Source organism: Marmota marmota, unplaced genomic scaffold (genome assembly GCF_001458135.2).
Source record: "Marmota marmota marmota unplaced genomic scaffold, marMar, whole genome shotgun sequence".
NCBI classification, from domain to species: Eukaryota; Metazoa; Chordata; class Mammalia; order Rodentia; family Sciuridae; genus Marmota; species Marmota marmota.
This window is the reverse complement of record NW_026000026.1, coordinates 82,833,346-82,858,832: the sequence shown is the minus strand read 5'-3', so window position 1 is coordinate 82,858,832 and position 25,487 is coordinate 82,833,346. Positions and strand designations below refer to the sequence as shown.

Below are 25,487 nucleotides of genomic sequence, written 5' to 3'. Positions count from 1 at the left end.
TTTAAAATAGTTGAAAAAAATGATTATGTTCTTTGGTGACAGTGGATTTCATAGAATAATGACAAAAAATATCTAGACATTAACTTAAATTGGGAACTAATATAACACATTGCTAAATAAAATGTTTTAAAGAAGAAATAACAAAAGAAATTTAAAAACATTGGAACTCTATATAAATGAGAACAGAAAATAATTTGGGATACAGCTAAAGCAATAATGTTGGGGAAATTTATAGCATTAAATACTTAAGTTAGAAAGTTTTAAAAAGTAGAGAAAATTAAACTTTATAGATTAAAGAACATAATAAAAAACCAAAAAGTCAATGAATTTTCTTAAAAAACAAAAAACAGTGAAGAAAAATTAATTTTATGAAAAAACAAATTGCTACATCTATCTCTAGATAGATCAAAGAGAAAGAAAATACAAATTATCAATGAGAGGGAGGCATCACTACAGCTTTGAAATTAAAATAATTACAAGGAAATATTTGAACCACTTTATGTCAAGAAAATTTACAACTTTAGAAGAGACAAATTTCTTGATATCACATTTATATATATATATGAAAAATGATATATATATTTATTTTTAGAATTTTTTTCTTTCCTTTATTTACTTTTTATTTTATTTCTTTTTAGTTACACATAACAGTTGAATCCATTTTGGCATAATTATAAAAATGTGGAATGTATCTTGTTCTAATTCAGTCCCCACTACCTCTCATTCCCCTCCCACTCCCTGCTCCCTTCCCACTACTGATCTTTCTGCTATTTACCCATAGTTATTTTTTTAATTAATTTATTGTGAATAAATTAATATTAATATTAATTAAAATTAATAATATACATGATGGCGAGATTTACTGTGGTGTGTTTATATAGGTACATGGGAAAGTTAGGTCAGATTCATTCCACTGTCTTTCCTATTCCTATCCACCCTTCCTTCTCTTCATTTCCCTTTGTTTGCTCCAATGGACTTCTATTTTTTTATCCACCCTTTATGGTAGTTTTATCTTCCAGAGATATATAGTATATATTTCTTGATACAAGTATAACATGAAGTACTACAAATTCTTTCAGTTATTTGAAAGGAAGGAATACTCTTCAATACTTTCCAAGAGGTTAACATTTTCTTTATATTAAAAAACAGATAAAACATTATTAAAAAAATACACACTACATTATTATCCCCATGTGAGTATAGAACCTGAAATCTATCAATAGCAAAAACACTCAGCAGTAGATAATATATAATCATGACCAAAAAGTGTTTATCCCCAAAATTCAAGGATAGCTTAGCATTTAAAAATGACAGTGTGATCCACCACGTGAAACCAGTGAAAGAGAAAAACCTACATACTAATATAAATGAAATGCAGAAAAGTAACTTGACACAATTTAACATTCATTTATGATAAAAACCTTCTGCAAATTAGGAATAGACATAACCATAGGCATCTTCAGAAAACTCATTAAAATCATTCTTAACTTGGAAAGACTATACATTTATTGCCTTATCAGGAATTATACAAGGATGTCCGTTCTGTTCACTTATACTCAATATTGCATGGAAGATCCTAGCAATTACAGAAGCAAAATAAATAAATATTGAAATAATTGAAGGCAGGCAGATAGGAAAGGAGGAAATGAAATTGTGTCTATTTGCAGGTAACAAGATCATGTACATAGACAATCCTGAAAGATAGCTGGGTGTGATGGCACATGCTTGTAATCCTAGATGCTTGGGAGGTTGAGGCAGGAAGATCATGAGTTCAAAGCCAACCTTATCAACTTCGAGAGGCCTTACGCAACTCAGTAAGACCCTGTCTTTAAATAAAACATTTAAAAGAGTTGGGGATATGACTCAATGATTACATGCCCCTGGGTTTAATTCCTGGTATACACACACACACACACACACAAAAAAAAATCCTAAAAGATCTATAAAATAGTGTGAGAATTGACAAATGAGTTGAGAAAGGTCACAGGATGTTATGCTAATTAAAAAAAAGGTGTGTGCATTTTTTCATAGTTCTTTTCTCCATTTCTTCCAACATCCTCCTACTTATCTTTCTGTTAGGTTCACTTGAATATAATTTTTTTTCTAAAATTATTACAAATCAAACATTAAAGTCAGATGTAACAATAACAGAACAATTTACTTCTTTAAAAAAACATGTTACCTAATCATTTAATTTAATTCCTAGAGTTTAAAGATTATTTTCTACTCTAGGAAGGGCTAGTTGGGCACTGCCAAAATGCAGAAAAAAATTGAAAAAGGGCTTAAAATGCAAAATATTTTTTTAAATATATAATGCTATTTATTGTATAAATAACAACACTTTTCAACAAAATGATTAAAATCTCTACCACTTTAAACTTCTATGAATTAATAGCAGTTTTAAAATCTCTATAGAGATACAATAAAGGCATTTCTATTAAATTTATGATTTTTGAACTCTACTTTTGACAGAATGTTAAATAATGAATATTATTTATAATATTAGTACAGATCTGGTTTGCCATCTGTATGGTATATAGATCCACTCATTAGTGGTCATATTTCTATACATGGATCATAATATATATGTATATAATATGAAATTTTATACATATGTGCCAAAAAGGAACTAGATTTAGAAGTTTTGTATTTTTCTACTTTTTATATATGTGAAATAATGAACATGTTTATCTGTTTTCTTGGCATTCCCATACTGAACAGCAAGTAACATTTTCTATATGCACTTTTCTGTTGAAATAATTAATTTCAGTTTGTCTATAGGAGAAGTCTGTGGCATTACTAATTCAGAGTCTAATTCAGTCAAACATGTGTCTTCAATTCTAAGTCAAGTTACTTTGGCACATACTAAATTGGAGAGAACTGCCATTCATATGTATTCTTTTGGTTAGTTGTTGAATGAAACCTGAATGGAATCATACCCATATATGGAGTTGGCGTCTACATGTGAGCTAAGTTGAACAAATAATAAGTTAAAGAAAACTTGCAAGACCAAACGAAAGCAGGAAGAAATGTTGTAATGCTGTATTGTGTGCATGGTATGATTTTAGGCCGCTGGTTTTACTTATGTTCTGTTAGGGAACCTGTTAATATCATAGCAATGCAAATATATCAAATTTTCTGTTGAATTGAAAATCTTTATTATTTAGCAATAAAGTACTTAAGCGGGACTTGGTAGAAGAGTACAGGAATAGTTTGCTTTCTGTAGTGATTTACTGCCCTTCAACATACATTTATATAATTTCATACTTATATATAATTTCATTTAATGGACAGGAAACTTAATTATTCGTTAGATAGTGAAGGATTGCTTTAGTTTCATTGTTAATGTTCACTTTGTCCTAACAGAGCTTTATGAAGATACTCACACCCATTCTTATTTGCCGAGCATAAGCCCAGGTCCCAAGGCTGGAAAGCAAACCAGATTTGGCATGGGTTTTCCTTTTAATGAGTGATGTTAAAGGAAATTAATCCCAAGCATAGAATATAATTAAAAATGCTACAAGGCTTCAGTGATCTGTGAAGGCTGGGCTTTGAAATGTTACAATTGAGCCTATTTAACTGTGTTTCATCCTCCTCCTCTGCTACCTAAGCCAGTAGAAAATAATTCTGACATCATTATCATCAAAGGCCAACATTTTTGGTAGCTCGTTAAGAAAAGTAAAGTGTGATTTATACATTTAATTCAAACAACTTGTGGCTATTCTTATCTTAAAGCTTATTGTCTGCCTGGGCAAGAGGATGAGAGGAAGTAAGAGGCAGAAGTAAGAGGAAATAGCAGTTGCTGTAAAAAGGGCTGGTTAGGCATTATGTTTTCTATACTGTCCCTTGTATTGATGGGTCTGGATGGGGACTTTCTCAGTGGTCTCATTCAGTTCCACTTACTCTTGTCCAGTCTACAAGATCCTTTTGGGAACCAGGATGATCTCATCTCAGTAGCATGCGGTGGAGTGCTCTGTACCATCAGTCAGTATAAAGAAGTTCATCTTGTTCAAAGTCCATTGGCCTATGACAGCTGCCAGTGTCAAAGGGAACTGCAGGATGCATAACCTTTCCTTTCTTAATCCAGTGATCTCAAATCTTCTATTTCATCTTTTATGGGAGTCTGATCAGGAACATTGGCTCTGAGTTTTTTGGGTGGATGAACAATTTAGTTATAAATCCAGAGATGGATTGTTTTTGTATTTTCTAGGGATCGTATTTTAGTTCTATAGATGCTTTGGCTGTGCCCACCTTTTGTCCCTAGGGCTTTAGCACTGTTCTCTAGGATACCAGGTAGATTGTGTTGCCTACTTTAAAGTTATTGAGAATATTTTACAGATTAAACTTTCACTTCTCAGATAGCTATGATAACAAGTCTTGTTGGTATTCCCACACTAACAACGAGGCAAAGACCAATGAGAAATTAGATTAGATGGATAATAATGATTAGTTTTACCTATTATTGAAAGAGTCCAGAATTGAAGGTGATGGTCAACACTTAATCATAATTTTTGAAAACCATTTGACAGTAAGTCTGTATATAGTTTATATAACTGAAGATCAATGTTTATTTATTATGAAATAAACTTGGAAAAAAGCCTCTTGTGTATGTTTTCCCTACCAGAACCACTCTTAGAATTTTGCAACTCTGTTTTTACTCAGTCTGTTTTGCTATGACTGTAGTGAGTTGTCTTAATAGTTCAAATCAGAGTATATAAGACTTTTATTGTTTTTAAAGAAACAATATATCACATGCATTTCAGAGTATTGCAACATACACTTCAATAGTCACATATAAAGACTATATAATGTGTTTTTTCTGAATATGTCATAATTTAGCATATCATTTCCTAAATGGTGTGCTTTGGGATAGCTTCCATTTCTTTATAATTTTGAAATGCAAACATTCTACTCTGCAATTGTTGCTTTGTGGTTAAGTCTTTGAAAAGATCTTTTTTATTCCAAAACCACAAATTATTTCTATATAGGTTTTAATACTTTTATATTGTGGAATGGGATAAAACAAAGCAAGGAGTTCTTATTTTGAATGTACCCCATGAATACATTACCAGAATTGCAATTATGAAGTCAAAAGGTGTAAGTAACATGATTCTATGAGGAGTTCCTAGAGGGCACTAATTTATGAGGCCACCAGTGAAGTCTGAAGGTACCAGGTTCACTTTATTTTCATCAACTGTGTATTATATTTTATGTGCTTTTGTTTTATTGCTATTTGAAACAGTGTAATTGTGCCTGATTGTTGGAATTTACACTCTTTTAATTACTATCCAGGAATGTTTCCAGACCTATTTTTTTTATCTCCCCTTGTAGTCTATCCTTAATGCAGTCACCAGAATGAATCTTTTTAAAATAAGTCCCAACAAAGTCCTTGCAGCTTTTGTAATGTGAAAATGTATGTAGTAAAAAAGAAAAACCAAGAGTATGAAAGATTGCACCATCTTGTGTTTGTACCTGTTACTTTTGAGAAATAAGGGAAGGGAATGAGTTTGGAAGATCTAGGTGGTTCACTTCAACTGAATCAATAAATTGCTATATATATATTTTTTAAATATATACAACATACAAATACATTATTTGGCAAATATCAATGGTGGATAACTGATTACTCTGCTATTATGCACATTTCTGAAGGATTGAAGTATTTCCTAATAAAGAATAACAAAAATAATACATGGGAAAAATGCCTTCCATTTTGTTTTCTTGGGGCAGTTAGCAAAGGGTTATTAAAGTGTTAGTTTTCTCATTTCTTATTTCAACTCATCTTGCAATAACTTTCAGCGCTATGCTTTAGAATCAAAGAAACTGAAACTTAAGAAAGACCTTTATGAACTAAACAACATGCTAGTTAAATGACAAGAATGAAAAGTGATTATAGTAATTGGGCCATGAGAGTATTTGTCATATATTTGAGGTATAAAAAGACTCAAGATGCAGAATCAGAACTCACGGTGTAAAGTAGTGGCTGGGAAGCATTCTGGACTTTTTATAAGAATCTCTCTGAGAGTTTTTATTTTCTGTACAGATACTCTTGTCCAGTGAAGCTTGATTGCCTCAGAGTGGTGATTAGTTTTTGGTGATTGAAATATATAAGCAGAATTTTAAACATTTATCAATGATGTTAATGAATGATACCTTCTCTAGGTGGAGTTTGGAACACCATCTGCTCTCTAATTTCTTGTTTTGATGTCCTATTATTTATAGATTTCTTTCTTAAAACACAATTCATGGACAGAATATTCCTGATGTGGTCTGGGATTTGCAGAATGTTTTCAGTTTCAGGATTTATACCATGTTATTTCTGCTCTTTCAGTATATGATTTCCTTAGGTGACCTGTAATAAATTACCATGAGATTACTTTAGGTATTTAGCCTCTGTATTCACTGATGTGACATATATAAGAATAAAGAACTCATTAAAGGAAAAAAAATCCTTGATTTCTGTCCTCTAAGACCAATCCCATGTCTTCTGGTAGTTGCTTCTATCAGTAAGTATACTATTACATTATTATTTATTTCATATTTTTAAATACATGTTTTGCCATCCAAGGATTCTAACAAGGAAAAGAAAACCACCACCACATTTTGCTAATGTGGTTTAAATGAGAAAGAGGGCTTAACCTCTATAAATAAGCATCTTATTTATTATAAGATACTTAGGATTTTGGTGACTCCCTGTTTTGTTCACTGCTATATTTCCTGCATCTAGTATGTTAACTGATAAATAGTATGCACTCAGAAAATATTGTTGAAGAAATTCATTTTCATGTTCATTTGACCTTTAATTGAATCCTGAAAATAAGTTGCAACAGATTTTCCATGTCTTTGAGTACCAATGCTATGGTCCTTGAATAGTTTGCTCCACTAATCTTGTTTCCATGGTAAAATGAATTCGCATCTACTCTCTAGGGGTATGTAGGAGGTTGGCAACATCTCTGTCAATTGTGAGGTCACCACTAAGACCTGGCAGAGATGAGTGCTTCCCCAAACTGCAGCTGTGCAGCTTTCTCAGTGGTCTCATTCAGTTCCACTTACAGCACATAACTGGGCTGGAATTGCATGAGATAAGTGCCGCAAGTGCTCATCACCATGGTGAGTGGCTCTGAAAAACCACTAAGTGACTAACCCTTTAACAACTAGGTGTATGACTGTATATGCACCAACTCATTAAGTCCTAGAGTGGCAAGTTGGAAGCCACCTTTTATGGTGATTAAGAAATAATATAGGTCAAGTCAAGTTAGTTAATACATTTAAATTCTTCTCCTTACCCATCAATATGGAATATACAATGTTTCTTATTTACAACAAAAAATCATGTTGTTATGATTTTAAAGAATTTTGATTGCTGAAAATGGAAGTGATTTCTTTCTTTCTTTCTTTCTTTCTTTCTTTCTTTCTTTCTTTTTTTTTTTTTTTGCTTGGTTCCTGCTGTTGAATTTATCAACAGCCTGAGCACATGTGTTTGATCACCTCATACAGTACTATTAAATTTTTAAATGTAAACATAAGCAATGTAGATTAGACAGAGGCAACAACTTCCTCAGAGTGAACTGAAATCTTTTCTTCAAATCTGCTTCTAGAGTTAATTCTCACTTTTTTTTTCAAAAAAAAAAGGTCAAATATTCAAACTCTAACTTTCTATTAACTTTCCCAGATCTTCCTCCTCACTCTTCTTTTTGCTGGTTCCTTTTCTATTCTCAATGTTGGGGTTATCAGAGTCTGCTTTCAGGAACTCTTATTTTCTTTTTGTACACTCCCTGGACACCATCATTCACGCCTGTGATGGACAAATTACCTTTATTTGGAAGTTTTTGATATATATCTTTAGCTTAAAACCATCCACTGAATTCATACTCCAAGTGCCTACTTGATACCTCCACTTGGATTTCTCTGAGATATATCAAATCTAGTAAGTTCTCATCAGAAATTTTAATTCTCTATGCTAAAATCCATTCCATCCCTAATATCTGAGGTTTATATTTTAATTACAAATACCGATCTCTCTTGAGCTCTCTTTCTGGAGTACCCAAGCCAGAAAATCTGGAGTTATCCTTTATTCTTTTTCATCTCTGTTCCCTCCCATCTCAACATCATAATATTAATCATCATCCTCTGATTTCAGTGAGAGTCCAAAATAAATTTCAAATGTGTTTACTTTCCTTCAATCCATATCTAGCTATCACGTACTGCTTCCTTAGTTTAAGCACCATGATCCTGCCTTTGGACTATTAGATGTGACTTCACACTGCCTTCCCTTAGTTGACTCTTGTCACCCTGTAATCTGTTTTCCAAAGAAGAACAAGAATGGTTTTCTTCAGAATTTGTGTCAGATTCTGCCATCTACTGTCACTTGCTTTTGATTATGCTTCAAAAAAATTTAAATGTCTCATGGTCTTGAAAGGTTACCTGCATCATGGTCTGCCAACCTCAGTGTTTTGTTTTTACTGTTATTTTTGTGTGTGTCCCTGCACTGTCTCAGACATCACATTGATGGAAAATTTTTAAACTGATTCTTGACTGATCTCTAGGTTTTCTTCACTGATAGACTTTACACGAATGCTACCATTATTTATTGTTTTTAATTACTGTGGTAGTATCCAAACAATCTTGAGTCCCTCCATCTCAATCTTTCTTTTAAATTAAAAGGTAATCTTGAATGATTTTATATGTATATACTTTTGAAAGTCAATGCTTGTTATAAGAATTGTAATGCGATAATGAAATTACCTTGCTTCTCTTCCATATCCTTAATTTTTGTCCTTTAGGACCAATTCCATGTCTTCTGGCACTTGCTTCTATCAGTAAGTGTAACATCACCTTATTATTTATTTTATATTTTTAAATACATGTTTTGCCATGACATATAAACATGGGAAATTTTTGTAAATAATAATTTTAAAGTATTTACTTTTGTGCACACAAAATACATATGCTGAGTTTCTCCTATGCATCTTCCAGAGCACAGCCATGGTATGTGAAATGCTTTCCCTTGAGACATCATCCTTTCCCCCCTTACACTCTGTTTCATGTGACTGTCTACATCTTTTATTTCAGGCCTTGTCTCATATGCTATCTCCTTAGAAAGACTTTGTTGGGCTACCTTTCTAGTGTCTCCCCTCCACTCTATTTCTTTTAGAACCTTATTTGTTTATTTAAGGATACATTTTACAATTTGTAATCTCTTTAGTATATTTGTCTGATTAAATGACTTTTTTTGATCTGTGCCACTAGTACATAAGGTTCATGAACACAGAGATTGAATATTTTAATCTTTGAATCCTTAGTGCCCTGCATACTGGTGGGTGGTACTTATTCAGTAGGCACATTTATAAGGAATACTAAATAATCATCAGGAAGATGCAGTGAAACATAACAGCTTTTGGTTAAACTCATTGATAAAATAAGAAATAGATAAAAAACTGAAGTTTTTCCAATTCTTAACATGCTTTTTACACATTTAAAGGCTTCCTGAATATCCCAAAGAATTAATTTAAAAAATCATCTCTGTCAGTGAGAGATTATTATAAGTTCAATGAATATTAGTATATGAAAATCAATAGCTTTTCTTAATATAAATAAAAATAGAGTATAAAATAAGAAATTAGTTCACTATCATAACAATGATAACTAAAATATCAATCATTTTTTTACAAAAATATTAGGAGGGAGCATTAATTTTCTACGGTACCAGTCTTTATCACTTTATTTTCATTCCTTTAACATAAAGGCCAAACAGCAGCTGCTATTTATTATCATATTTGTGATGGTGTTCATGTATAATAAAGTTAAGAAGAAACATTTTTTTGAAACTTATTTTAAAATTCATATTTCTATCACATGTCAAAAGACTGAAAAAGACAACAATTTACATGAAAATGTGATAGAAAGCATATTTTTTTCATTTATAGAAGTTCAATCTGTTTCTGTGTATTATGTGAATACAATATGACTATGTTGAAAGAATATAACTCAGGAAGCCGTCATGAAGCACCTCACAGTAAAACATATAACCAGTGTCTAAGGAAAAATAGATTGTTTAAAACCCAAAGGAGGACTTTCATAGGATTTATTTTTAAATGTGAATCAAATAAGTAATGCTCATAGAATGCCCTGTCTTTCTAATAACAATTGATCAGTGTAGCTCTCTATTCCAGCTGCGCTGATCTGGAATTTCCTGAAACATGCCATATCTGCTCTTGTCTCACGACCTTTGCTTCTCTCTCTGTCTAGAATGCTTTTTCTTAATGTTGGTTTGGCCACCTCTCATGTGTCAAGTCTCTTCTCAGATGTCCCCTCATCCAATTGCCATGGCCACCTGAATTTCTAACCCCTTCAACCATGGTCGTCACTACCTGAATTCATGTTACCTATGTGTAAGACTGTTCACCGAGTAAACAGGATTTAAGGAATATGTTAAACAAGATTCCCATACCTGTGCCACCTGTTTTATTTCTGGTGTTGTTTGTTCTTAGGTAATGAGAAACCCTTCAGTAAATGTAGTTACAAAAACTGGTCGTTAAAACATTCATTCGATAATCATCACACCTTTCAAATTCACGTAAAATTTCTCTACCACATGCCCTGAACATTCAGACTTTCTTACAAATCTGGACGTGGAGGGCATGAATCATATGCAGTGAGAAGGGGAGACTGAGGTTCGAGTCTGTGGTGTTTCCCCCTCTAGAGTTCTCATAGCTCCCACTCATCATACTGGGCTTCCTATGGCTCCTCCAGGACTGAAGCCTTAAGGGATCCTGTGAAGGAGAAGGTTCTTTGGTGATCAATAGTATTGTAGGATGTTACTTGTCAGGCACTTAAAATGGATGCTTTCTTATTGGCCACATTTGTGAGTTGAGGGGGAAATCTTTTGTTCAGAGATGCCCTTCTGTCCCTGGAGCTTTCACATTTCTGCTTAGGAGACAGGGAATTCATCTCTCTGCAGCATTCATTTTCAATTCCTGTATTGTCCCTAGGTATTTGTCAGGATAGTTCCAGGCTATGTTTTAATCTTATCCTTCCTTCTTTCCTTCCTTCCTTCCTTCCTTCCTTCCTTCCTTCCTTCCTTCCTTCCTCCCTTCTTTCCTTTTTTATTGTGAATTATGACACAGATATCATGGTAAAAATGATCATATAAAGTTATTGAGCAAATATAGGTCTTTGGCCTTTTTCCATAGGGTCCATTGTTTCCTCTTGGAGCACAAGCTGATGGGCTTTATGAGCTCTGTACAAAGTTAATACTTGCTAGCATTTATTGAATAAATGTTGGGTGAATTAGTAGTTAATAAATTATGATATATTCAGAGGATAAGCTATTCTTTGACAATTAAAACCCCACCTGTAAAGAATGCTTAGTACTATTAGGAAACAAGTTATTCCTTAATGAGAAAAACTCAAAGTAGATTATAAAATTTGAAACATATGTATGCATGTATATACATACACATGCCTATATATATATATATATATATATATATATATATATATATATATGTTAATGTGAGCATATATGTGTGCATGCATTGCAAATATTAACTGACTGGAAAGAAATATATATTTATATTATTTTAATTTAATATTCTTATTGGGCTTGAGGGTGATTATTTTCTTTTTTAAATTCTATTTTTTAAATGCATTATTTAAAAATTCTGGCTTGTGATCAGAGAATATTTAAAGGAAAAAAGAGAGAAAAACAATTAAAAGGGGCAAAGGGTAAGGAAAGAAACTAAAACCCTGAAATATTCTCCCAAATCTGCTGTGGGAAAATTGTTGGGTAAAGGAGGCATTAAGACAAAACTCTCAGTCCACTTTGAAAGCCAGGATGCCTTTGACAGCTAAGAAGTCTGATCACATAAAACAGCTCAAGATATAGTTCAGAGCCTTCTATGTTGTATTTTTGTCTTCTGCTTTGTGAGGGATAAGGCCTGGTCTTGCTATTGATATCAAAGTTTGGATATCTACCATCTGTGAGGTGTTGTGTTTGACGTCCAAATACTTAGTGCAAAATTTTTTAGAGATGAGGATTATTTGAAATAGCAGTCATATGGCAGGCTTAGCTTTTTGCAGATAGCTTCACAAAGGCAGTGTTCACTTGAAGCCAGATAATCTGGTTTGAATCCTGTCATCACCACATACTTATTTGTAATCTTAGGACACAGTAAGTCTTTTTGAAACTCATTTTTTTTTACAACGATGAAACTAGCATTTACGCCCCAAGCTTAATGTGTGAAAACAATGCATATGAAGTGCCTTGTATATATGTCTGCTTCTTTCTTATTTTGTTGTTTTCTTATGAATATTTAAAAATAAGTTTGAAAAGAGAAAAGTAAAGGATGAGATAATTTTTATCCTGGGTAACTAGCAAAAAGGGCAGAGCCACAAGTAAATATGCAAACAGAGAGAGGAGGTGCTACTTTGGAGAGAATGATGATACAAGAAGTGAGATAATGGAAGTGAGAGGAGAGTCGATGTTGAAGGAAAGCAGTGGCCTGAGAAGGGGATTTGAGAATCATGTTCATGGAGGGGGTCATCAAACTTTTGAGTGATGAATACTGAGAACAACTGCTGACCAAATATTAGTCTTGGAATGAGGAACATGACCTATTGAAGGGAACAGAAATCGCTGCTAGAGAAGATAAGAATTAGGACAATGAAAATTTGGGATGGAGAAAAGTGGCCAAGGGTCAAATAGGAGCATAAAAAAACAGGAAGTTCACATTGTCTTTGTAACAATCTATGAAGCTGGGATTGGGGTGGGGACTAGAATGGAGGTAGAATTTTAAGTAGATAACAAAAAAATACAGAATCATATACTAAAACCAAAAATTAACTTGGAAATTGGGAGCATTAGACTTCAGCCCTGACATTCACATTAACTACGTGAGTTTGGGCAAGCCATGCTATAGTTTAAAGCCTTAGTTTTCTTGATTTCAAAACTCCAATAATGCCTGAATGATTTCTAAGTTTCCTTCTACCACTGTAGTTTAATGATTCTTTTTGAAGCCTTTTGGCTGGGAAAGAAATAGAATGATGTTAGCATTCTGGTGGCATGAAAGGCTTTCCTAGAGATAATACTTGGCTATTCAAGGAAGGCAACATTGGAAAGGTCTAATGGAAGAAATGAAATTCTAATTTTCCCCCAGATGAAGTCACAGGTGGTATGAAGAGATGTTTTTTTTTCAGGCATTGAATCCATATGTGTTATTTTATCTCAAGAGAACAAGGCACTGAATTAAAAGCAACGTGTTTTTGAGCACCTGTTGTCTACTAGTAGGATCTGTGTATTGAAGGCAAGAGAATGAGCACCATGCCCAAACTGCCCCCTCCAGTAGCTCATACTTGTAATCAGAGCAATGGTAACCACAGTAGACAGTGCAATAGCAGAAAATGCATGGTGCAGCCTATTAGGAAAGGCAATGATTACTTTCGAAAGAGGACTGAGCCTGCTTGATTTTGAAGAATTCATAGCTGTATACACATTCAAGTGATAATCTGGAAAGAACACAGCATACACCATGAGCTGTGCTGAAATCTTGCAACTAAATGTTATTCCAAACTATGTTAAAACATAATGTCTTTTCACAATAGATTTGTTCATTATGGTTACATACGAAATTTGTGCAGTAAAATAAAACTGGAGAAGTAGGCAAGAGTTTTTTTTATAGCTTACTATCATACTTTACATATCTTCATTAAGGATTTCAAGTTTGTCCTCCTGGGAATACAGAGGAAACACTATAAAGGTCAGGATGTTTTAGAATGATAAGAATGTGGGATAGCATATGGTGTCAGAAGCATCATCATACAGATTTGTATGATTATATATAGAATACCCAAGTTCATGAGAAACTACTCCCAGTTGCAATAATATTGAAATGGCATTTAATTTGATTAAAGCATAGAAAAACTATGTGGCATTATGCCAAGCGCTATATTATGCTTACATTTGAAGCTATAATGTTTTATTTGCTGAATGAGTTATATACTATAACATAACCTACAAGAAAATACTTAAGAAAGTAAAACCAAACTTAAATAGAAATTCAGATAACATGGGGTATCTGATATTTATCTAAAATGCTTTGCAAAGCAGATATTGATACCAAATCCTTTCAGCAAAGTGTATTACCACAAATAAAACACTTGTGTTCCTTTTAGTACCTGACTAATTCTTTGACACACCTTGTACTGGGAAAATAGACTATTTTTCTATGACATACATAACACTGATTTTCTTTTTCCCTTCAAAAAAGCTGTTATTTGATTTTTTTCAATTGTATTTGTTTATTCTATTTTGGGAGCACATATTCCCATTTCTCCACTCAAACTAGGCATCTTTTTGAATTGTTAGCTAGACTCGACATCCGTTTTGCCCCAGATAACAATGGAACATCCTTGCCGTCCATCTCATCGAAATCCTGTTATCCCCTAGACCTTTTTCATATCCTGGCATTATTATGATTTATCACCTTCCTCATTTCCTTTAGTGCTTATGACATTCACTTCTTGTGACATACTATATTTTAAAGTTGAATTATTTTAATATTTAAAAATGGTACATATTAATGGTGTACTATATATATATATATATATATATATATATATATATATATATATATATGTATGTCATGGAAAGTTTAAATTAGGCTAATGGGTATATCTGTTGTCTCACATAATTTTTTAATAATGAGAACATTTAAAACTATTGCCACAATTTTTCAGTAAACAGTTGATTGGTATTTTTTGCATTCACCATGTAGAACAATCAGTCTCTGAACTTAGTCTCTTGACTATCTGCAATTCTGTATCCCTCCACCAACATTTTCCCAAACCCTCCTCGCCTTCATTCTGGTAACCTCCATTCTTCTCTTTGCTTCCAGGAGTTCAATGCCTTTAGATACCATGGGAAAGTGAAATCATGCCGTGTTGGACTTCTGTACCTGGCTTATTCCAGTTAGCATTATATTCTCCATCAGTGTTGTCATGAATGACAGGATTTCTTTCTTTCTTAAAGCGAGGTAGTATTCCATCGCATATATATAACAAATTTTCTTCATTCATTCATCCACTGATGGAAAATTAAGTTGATTCCATATCTTGGCTATGTTAAGCAATACATGCTGATTTCATTTCCTTTGGATATATCTTCAGCAATGGAACTGCTGCATCATATTTTTAAAAAACAAGTTATCAGACTCATAATATTCACTACTTAATTAATGGACTATAATTTTCATTCTTTTGAGTCTAAAATACATTTATCTAGTACACTGAAATTTTACCTAGAAATGAAGATTCTAGAAAATAAAGAAAGTTGAAAGAAGAGAGATTAGAATTAAGAAAAAACTTATAATTATTATAGTAGCATTTTGGCTCTTGGAGTGAGCTGAAAGTGAGGCACTGGATGTGAATTAGTCATCACAGCAGGAGTGGGAACAAGAGCAAGGAGTGCCATATTGCCATATGACTTCCTGTTCCACCTACTGCTTCAGATAGACCTGCGCTGGGACTCTAACATCTGTTCATTACTTTCACAGCCAAAATCAATTTGCATTTGAACAAATGAAGTTTCATATTTGATGAATTGAAGCAACAATGTTTAATCATCTCTGCACATTAGCCCAATCAAATTTCACATTGTGATTATGAGTTGGTAGTGTCAATACACCTACAAGGAAATTTATATTCATGGTTGTAGAAATCAGAGGCATATAAAATAGGAGTAAAATAAAATATAAAAGCTAGTAAGAAAAAAAATGACTGACGGCTTATTTTCTTTCACATAAGCAATGATAAATTGCAAGTTGAAATTGAAATTTTTTTTTTAAGAGAGAGAGAGAGAGAGAGAGAGAGAGAGAGAATTTTTAATATTTATTTTTTAGTTTTCGGTGGGCACAACATCTTTGTATGTGGTGCTGAGGATCGAACCCGGGCCGCAGGCATGCCAGGCGAGCGCGCTACCGCTTGAGCCACACCCCCAGCCCTGAAATTCTTATTACATCATAAAATCAAAGAATAAATAACAAAGGAATCCCACCATTTGAGCACATGCTTGTGATGATCTAAATAAAGGAGTAAACAACACTTTAATTAAATTGTATTTCCAGTATTTTTATGAAAAGTTTTAAAATAGTGAAAATTATCTGGAAAATTTTTTAAAAGACGCTCAAGGAGAAAAACACTTACTTAAACTTTTTTGCAAATAATATGTTGTTATACCATATTAATTCACATAATCTTTTCTTCTAAAATTGAGAAGACAATATTTGCAACTAAAATAAATGCTGCCTAATTGTGGATTGTTGGACATAAGGACTCTTGTGTAGAGAGTTTATTATGTGCTTGTGTTCTTCCAAGGCTTGTAAAATTACAGTGCAAATAAAAAAAAATTCTATTTTGTTAACAGAAAAACAAAATAGTTCCTTTGTGGGAGGCACAGAAAACCTCAAGATTTTTTGCAGTTCTGTTTTAATCTAGGCCCATACATTGAATGGTACAGAACAAAGCTGGACAATATTTGTGCTACAAGATAGCATTGTGGTCTCAGATAGAAAATATACATTGTGACATTTGGGGCTAACTATGCCTTTGAGTGAACCAAGTCTGGCACACAGTGAGTAGACAGTAGGCATGTATTGAATGAACGAGTCACCTTTATAATTACTCTAACTTCTTCCTTTTTAAAAATGGCTTTCTTGTTTTCAAAATTGCTGACAGAAAAAATTCTAACAAAATAGATGTGTTACATTATGAAGAAGTTTCTGTCTCAAAACAAAACATAATAAAATAAAACATTTATTTTGGACATTAATGTGTTAATGGGGGAATACAAACATGAATAAACTGATTCTTTGAACTCTGTGAACTTTGTAGTTTATATTCAAATGTTTAGGTGCTTATATTTACTAGTATCCTTATAATTAAATATATTTACATTATGTTATCCTTATTATTAAAATAAAAATAACAGTGAGTATTTATTGAGTAGTTATCTAGCATCAGACTACATGCTAAAAGCATTACATGTATCTGAATGGCCCTAGGAAGTAGTGTAGATAAAGTTGCTGTAACTTTGTCTTTGTTATGTTGCTAGCAAATAATCTTAAAACCAGAATCTGTTCTTGAACTCCTTAAATTGTATATGATAGTATGCAGTTATGTTTTGTAACATTTATTACAAATCTAACCATTTTTATAACCTGATGAAAGAATGTGTTGGATCACAAATTTATGATTTAGGTAAAACTCAGCATGTTTGCTTGAGATATCCTAACCACACATTATGATTTAATCATCAGCTACAGTTTTATTAATGGCCTTGAATTACACTAATGTATAAGACAAAACTAACACATATCTATATTTTTATAGACTGGCTCAAAGACATATAATGTGACACCATCTTTTTTCAAGTTATGTGTAGATGTACTACATTTTTCATGGCCACTCAATACTTTTAATGTTTTATATTCTCATGTTGCTAATCTAATTAACAATATAAAAATTTCTAGATTTCATGTAATTACTTTAAAATTCAAGATTGTTTCAAATTTTAGAGAATTAAAACAAGAATAAAAAATAAAGCAACTCAATGGAAGTCATATTAAATTACATAAAAATATTTGACATATAAATATATATACATACACATATATATACATATATATGCCTCATATTTTTTAAAGAGTCATTAGAGTGAATCTTTTTTACATCATCTCAGTATTTATCAGTATTTATTGAGTAGTTATCTAGCATCAGACTACATGCTAAAAGCATTACATGTATCTGAATGGCCCTAGGAAGTAGTGTAGATAAAGTTGCTGTAACTTTGTCTTTGTTATGTTGCTAGCAAATAATCTTAAAACCAGAATCTGAACAAATGAAGTTTCATATTTGATGAATTGAAGCAACAATGAACTATATATTAAGAACTATATATTATATTACCAGATTGAGTATGAATAATGCAGGTTTTAAGTGATCATTTCTTAGCATTTTAGAATATGCCAAATATGTGTGAATGTGTGTGTGTGTGTGTGTGTGTGTGTATGTGTATGTGTGTTAGAAAGAGAGACAGGGAAAGGGAGATAGGAAGGAAAAAGCAGAAAAACAAGTGATAGAATTATGTATTTCAGTTCTTAAGAATTTTATTAGTGATAGGAAAAAATCAATAAAATGAAATTGATTAGGATTTTAGATTTTTTTTCTAAAAATTTATTGTAATATTAGTTCAGTACAAAATAAAATGGTTATGTAACACATTGGCAATCAGCTGGTCTTTTTGTATAGGAGATGTAATGCACTCTAATAACATTAGTGTATTACATCTTTGCTAACACACTCTAGTAATAAAAACAAAATTTAAATTTGAATACAGTAGTGGAAAAATGAAAAAAAGGGAGATAAATTTGGATCATTCATTTATTCAACAAACATTTGTTGAATACTTTATATATGGTGGAGCCTGTGCTAGCTGCTAGGAGAAGAACAAACCAGACACCTAAGGAAAATGTACTTATTTTTCAGGGTGAATTTATTGTTTCTTAAATTTTACTTTGGAAAATTATTCTATCTGAATAAATAATTATTTTATTAATGTGTTACTTATATGTTGATCAAATTAAAATGAGCTATACTTAAATTCCAGATGGTAGATGTGAAATAATTAAGAACTATATATTATATTACCAGATTGAGTATGAATAATGCAGGTTTTAAGTGATCATTTCTTAGCATTTTAGAATATCTTTTATGAAAATATCAATTTTTATGATAAAAATAGAACATTTCAAGCCTTCAAAATGTCAACACTAGACATAACAAGTGTTTTTAAACATTAGAACAATAATTTAGAATTTGCTAAAGGTAACAAAGTTAAGGGTATTCTATTTTTATGTTTATTATGTAGACTTAAAAAATAACAAGAAGATTAATTCACATTATGTGTGTCTCTGTGGAATACTTTCCTAGTTATAATTCAATTTATATTCCAAAAGAAGGAAAGATATAAATGAGTAGGCTTAGCTTCAATATATTACAAGGATACCTACTTGTAAGACCTTTTCATTGATGATAATAATAGTTTACAGTTTTTAACTTTCCACAGTTGAGTGGCTAAGACCATTATGAAATTAAACTTGTTTATGTAAGTTTTGCTTCATTTTTATCTAATTTATTTTGTAATTTTTTAAAAAATGCCCAGTACAAAACTTTAAGAATATTTTAAAAATTACTTTCAATATTATGAATCTTGCATTTGCCTTGATGTTACATGAATTACTTCACTAAGTACTGATTGTCAAAAAGTTGGACTCTGTGGTGTATGCAGTTAAAAACTGCATCCCTCTTTCTGTACATGCTGTACATGTAAGTGACCCCATGGGTCTCCCAAAGTGAGCCTTTAACATTCCAGAATTTTTACTGTGCATCTGTTGCTGGCATCTAGCCTCCCACCCACACAGGCTAAGACTACTAAATGAAGTTTATGGTAGTGCAATAAAGCACATAAAGATGAAGTAATAAAATGTGAAGATAGTTACCTCTCTAGTGGGGTCACTGAAATAGATTCTCTAGAAGATCACATGCATATTTGTTAAAGAAAACAAAACATGTGAATAGAAGAACTTAGAAAGTAATTTTTAAATGGGGTTTCTGACCTATCTTTTTGTGTTGTATATTCCAGATGGGATTTATACAGCTCAATGAGGACTTCATATTTATTGAGCCACTCAATGATACAATGGCCATAACAGGTCATCCACACCGTGTCTATAGGCAGAAAAGGTCCGTGGAAGAAAAAGCCACAGAGAATTCAGCTCTTCACAGTCATTACTGTGGTATCATTTCAGGTAATGTCTTCTGAACTAAATGTGCAGAGTAAGATGAATCCTATAAAAGGTTTCCGCCTCCCTCTGTCTTCCTCTCCCTCTTTTCTATCTACTACCTTTATTATTTCTTTGCAATGTGAAATCTCTTTTTGTTAATAGCAATTATATATGTCTATTTTAGGCCTATCTTTTAGTTTTCTAGGAAACACTGCATTTTAATATAAAAGAATGGAAACTCAAAAGAACCTCAGAGATTAATAGATCACATGCCTTATAACTTTCTTGAGTGGTTCAGTGTTCCTTACAGGATACTGCTCACTTCACTGGAATAGAAATGACAGAGAGCTCCAGATCTCCTGAAACTGAATCCAGTGAGCTCATAGCCTTATTTTAGCCTACCTCCGAGAGAGCATCACAGATATCTCTTTACTTCGACTAAGGCATCCTCTTTTTTTTTAACCCGTCTAAAAATCATCTTGGAGATTAAAACTAGCAGCAGAATAGCAATAAAAGTAAAGATTTATACTTTTAAATTTATTTGTTGTATCAGAATCTCATAATTCTGGAAATTTCAAAGGCTCATAAGTACTGCAAGCCATCAAATCCTCAATTCTTATTATCTACAAGTTCTCACAGAAATAAAGACTGGAAGGTGACATTTTTGTGTACTTTTTTATGTCCTTTAGGCAGAAATCTGTGGCATTAGCAAGAAAGAAAAGGAAAATGAATGATTTTTAAAATCAAGTCAGACCTGAAAGTTAGAGACAATGTTCATAACAAAATCATTTCACTGGGAAAAAAATGTTTAGACATCTAGTTCAGATGTCTCAGTGAATATTCACTGGTATAAGAAATGTTTCTAATGAGAATATGAAGAAATGTGAATTTATTGAAGAATTTTCAGTGTAGAGGCTTTAAAATATGTGTTGAACATTTGAAATTGTTAATGTAGTTAGTAACAAGATATCAATTCTAAAACTGATTATGGTATTTGAGCCTGGGTTAGGTATGTGAATAGTGAAAGGTAACATTTAGGGAGACCATAGGATGTCCAAATCAACAGTAGGGTATCAGATTAAAAATATTATGTTTCTGATTACAAAGTATTTATTTCTAATTAATCTGTGATTCTATTTTCTTTGGTGAAAAATCATCAGTATGTATGAGAGTTATATTCAAACATGGTTAAATGAATCTATCTCAATGTCACAATATTTAGGGTACACAAAACAAGTTAATTAACAACCTCTTTCCTATTCAAAGAGCTATAGATAGCAAAGAGATAAAGCCGACCAAAATTTATAGCATTATTAACAAAAAAGAAAAGATTTTGTATTGTGAAAATATGAAAACAACAGCAATAACTTGGATTTAGTCCATTTAAGGAGATTGCTTTCTGTAAGTTAAACTGAAAATCTGGACTGTGTAACTTTTGAATCATAGTAAGTTTCAGCTGTTCTAATTTCTCATGTGCACTGATGACATAAAACAGGCTTTGTATATAATTATGCATGGATGAAAGTTTTTTTATTTTAATAGACTAATAAAGCATAAATGCATTGTTAATATTTAGCAAACATTGCTCATAATGTTTATGATATATATGTATATATACACACAAACATATCGCATATATTTTTATTCATGACTTAAAATTAATGTTGATCTACTTAGAACAAGGACTTGCATGCAAAGTGGTAAGCTATCACCAATTAGATGATTTACTGAGATTACCTATTTTCAGATTAAATACTCAGTATTTAAAATATATTTTTTAAATTAGCAATCCATGAAATAAAATATCCATTTACTTGTACATATATGTTCAGCTGTTACTTTTCCCTTCTTACTTTAGGCCTAATTATTAGTACTTATACTAATAATTAGTTAGTTAATACTAACTAATTATCAATATGGCATAAGTATGGATAATGTAACCATATTGCCTTTGAAAAATGGAATTATTGGGCTAGGGATGTGGCTCAAGCGGTAGCGCGCTCGCCTGGCATGCGTGCGGCCCGGGTTTGATCCTCAGCACCACATACAAAGATGCTGTGTCTGCCGAAAACCAAAAAATAAATATTAAAAAATTCTCTCTCTCTCTCTCTTAAAAAAATGGAATTATTAAATTTACTTTTCTTTGGCTTGGTCTTTATACTATTCCCTTTCATCATTTTAATGCCTTGGGTAGACTACATTGATATGTACTATTTACGTGAATTTTTTCAGGGAGTTTCCTACTTTAACATGACTTCATTGTGTTCTTATATTAAAAGATAACATAGAAGGGAGAGAAACCAGAAGTTGAGAGTTAGAAGCCTTGGGTTCAAGGTCCTGTCTCAGTCTTATCCAGCTAGGTAATCTTGGGCATTTCTCTCATATTTTTAAATTTTAGTTTCTATATTTACAACAACAACAAAAACAACAAACAAACAAACAAAAAAAAAACACTGCCAATCACCTCACAAGGATGTAGAGCTAAATGCCACGACCCCAATTCTTAAGAGGTGAACTGTACATTATTTTAGACAAAATGGTAAATCAGCCATTGTACTGTAGAGTGATAAGTAGACATTATCATTTAGTACATAAGGTACCTGAAAATGGGGTGCAGAACATCAGACATAAAGTAAACCTTCTTAAGACTTCATGGAGAAAAAGAAGTGGAGTGTGTAGGTTAAGATGGTGGACCTACTTTATATACTAACAGAGATATGAAAATTGTGTTCGTGTAATAAAAATTGCAGTGCATTCCACTGCCATGTATGTAAAAAATAAAATTGAGTTAAAAAAAAAAAAGATGATGGACTTTGAGTCAGACTGCCTGTGTTTACCTCCTTATGCTATCACTTTCCGTAGGATCTTGGTAAACTTTCTCTCTCAAAAGTTCCATTTGTAATGTACAGAATGGGCAAGTGATACCTGAACCTCAGTGCTATGCTTAGAATTAAATGAGATTATGTGTGAAAATGAAAAACATATATAATTTTTTAGCATATGTTATTAAACATTAATGGAACAAGAGCATTTTAAGCAGAAGAAACAAAACATGCAAAAATATAAGGGCATGAGATAGCATCAGCCAGGAGAGCTGAAGCCATGTGTCTGCACTAGATAAGACACAGTCCTAGAAAAGTAGCCACTGGAAAATGAAGGGTCTTACATGCTATATAAATGATATTATCAATATCTATTCCTTAACATTTTATTATTCACTTAGAATGAATCTAGGACTCAGAATGTAACAGAAAGATTTATGGAGTTGAAAAATCAAGGTTTGAGCAGGACAGAGAGATCATCTCTATTTTTAGAGCTGACTTAATCAGCCCACTACTGAAATAGTTTCCAAACGCCATCCATAACTGCTGGGGAGGTTATTGTGAGTGTGTGGAGGGCATTGTGGAGTGCACACAAGGAGCATCATCCATCAGTACATAATTTAAAATTTCTATTCCATTTGGAAGTGTATGATATCAACTGTGTATTGTTTTGTTTTGTTGTTTTGTTTTGGTACCAGGGATTGGACCGATCGGTGCTGAACCACTGAGCAACATCTCCAACCCTTTCATTTTTTTTTTTTTTTTTTTAAATTTTGAGTCACGGTCTCACTAAGTTGATCGGGGTCTCGTTTAGTTGCCGAGGCTGACTTTGAACTTGCAATCCCCCTTCCTCAGTCTCCTGAGCTGCTGGGATTATAAGTATTCACCACCGTATGCGGCCTCAACTGTTTTATTTTTTACATGCATAGAAACTTGCATGTTTTTATACATGGGTAGAAAATGATCTAAATTTTTAGGAAATAAAGAGTGAATTAAGCAGAATTACAGCCAATGAAAACATCAAAGGAAGCAATATATTCAAATGATTGATTTAGTTTTCATGATTTTCACACACAATGGCTAACTTGTATGATGGAGACTACCATCCCCTCCCCTCTTCTCTCTCTGCCCCCTCTACTGTCATTCATTTCTCCCCCTTGTATTATTTTCCCCTTTCCCCTCACTTCCTCTTGTATGAAATTTTATATAACCCTGAGGGTCTCCTTCCATTTCCATGGAAAGGCAGCAGAATACAACAGACACTAGTATGGCAATATGTAAATCAATGGGTGTGTAACTGATGTGATTCTGCAATTTGTATACGGGGTAAAAATGGGAGTTCATAACCCACTTGAATCAAAGTGTGAAATATGATATATCAAGAACTATGTAATGTTTTGAACAACCAACAATAAAAAAAATAAAAAAAAAAAGAAAGCTAGCATCTTCCAGAGAGTCCATTTAAAAGTAATATGCAAATAAGGACACAGGAAGCTGACAGATTAGGGCCAACACAGCTGTCACTAGCTGGGGCAAATAAAGGAAACATACTTTTCTACCCATTTTTACAGAATCTTTCTACCACTCTTGATTAAACAGCCTCTCTTTTTATAAACTCTCCCTGTTTCTTATTTTAGTTCTCCTTTCATTTATCTTACATCCCCATCTGCTTTATGGGCATGTCTTCACCCATGTGTATGCTCCCTATAGAGGCCCTTCTCAGGACTCCTTCCCCGCCTCTCCTTTTTCACATTGTTTTACTCAAGTTTTTTTTTTTTTCCCCCTGTGATCACTAAAAGACCAGACCACAACAATTGTAGAGGAGGAAAAGTTTATTTAAGGGCTCACAGTTTCAGAGGTCTCAGTCTATAGAAGACCAGCTCCATTCCTTGGGACTCAAGATGAGGCAGAACATCATGGCAGAAGAGTGTGGAGGAAAGAAGTGACTCATGTAATGATCAGACAGCAGAGGGAGAGATCCCACTGGTCAGATACAAAACATGTACCCCAAAAGGCACACCCCTCAATGATCCACCTCCTCCAACCACACACTCTGCCTACCTTCAGTTAGCACTCAGCTAATCCCTTCAGGGGATTAATTCACTGATTGAGTTAAGATTCTCATAATAATCTGATCATTTTTCTTCTACATCTTCTTGCATTGTTTCACACATGAGCTTTTGGGAGACACCTCACTTCCAAACCATAACATACATACTCCCTTACAGTGATATAACTCAAATCTCCGAGTTCTACTTCACATTCATTGATCCTAAAGTCTGTCTTCATTTCACCCCTTTCCTGACTTCCAGGTATATAGTAACTTCTGCAAAGATGTCTGAAATTGAACCCATCTAAATAAGTGCTTATTTTCACAATCTGAAAGTTTTTTGTACATTATTTACAGAACGTTTAATGATCCTAATGTTTCCATACCTTTTGAGGTCCTGTGGATTTTAACTTACTTTTATCAGTAGTTATATGCTGCCTTCTTTTTCTAGTTGAATGGATTTTTTTTTTCAGACTAGGAAGCATGTGAGAGTAATTAAATAAGTAACTTGGTAATTTCTATCATTTTTTAAGTAGGATAGACAAAATATTATTTCATTAACTTTTTTCATTGTTTTTATTGGTTGATAATAGTTATATATCACAGTATTTATTATGACATAACTAGAAATGCATAGAATGTAATTTACTTCAATTCAGTCCCCAGTACTTACACTTACCCTTCCCTTCCTCCCACCCCCATTCCCTTTCCTAACTCAACGGATCTATTTATTTGCATTTTAAAATATTAAGTTTCTGTTACCAAGTACTATTTTAT

General features: G+C 32.7%; 1 protein-coding gene across 2 annotated transcripts in view; it reads left to right on the top strand.

Annotated features, from left to right (window-relative positions):
* Positions 1 to 25,487, top strand: part of Adamts19 (ADAM metallopeptidase with thrombospondin type 1 motif 19) — a 251,578-nt gene that overhangs the window by 23,158 nt on the left and 202,933 nt on the right. For both annotated transcript variants that reach the window (XM_015500639.2, XM_048811813.1), the window contains exon 2: positions 19,697 to 19,862. In XM_015500639.2, coding sequence (XP_015356125.2) covers positions 19,697 to 19,862 — 166 coding nt within the window. The remainder of the gene's footprint in view (positions 1 to 19,696; positions 19,863 to 25,487) is intronic.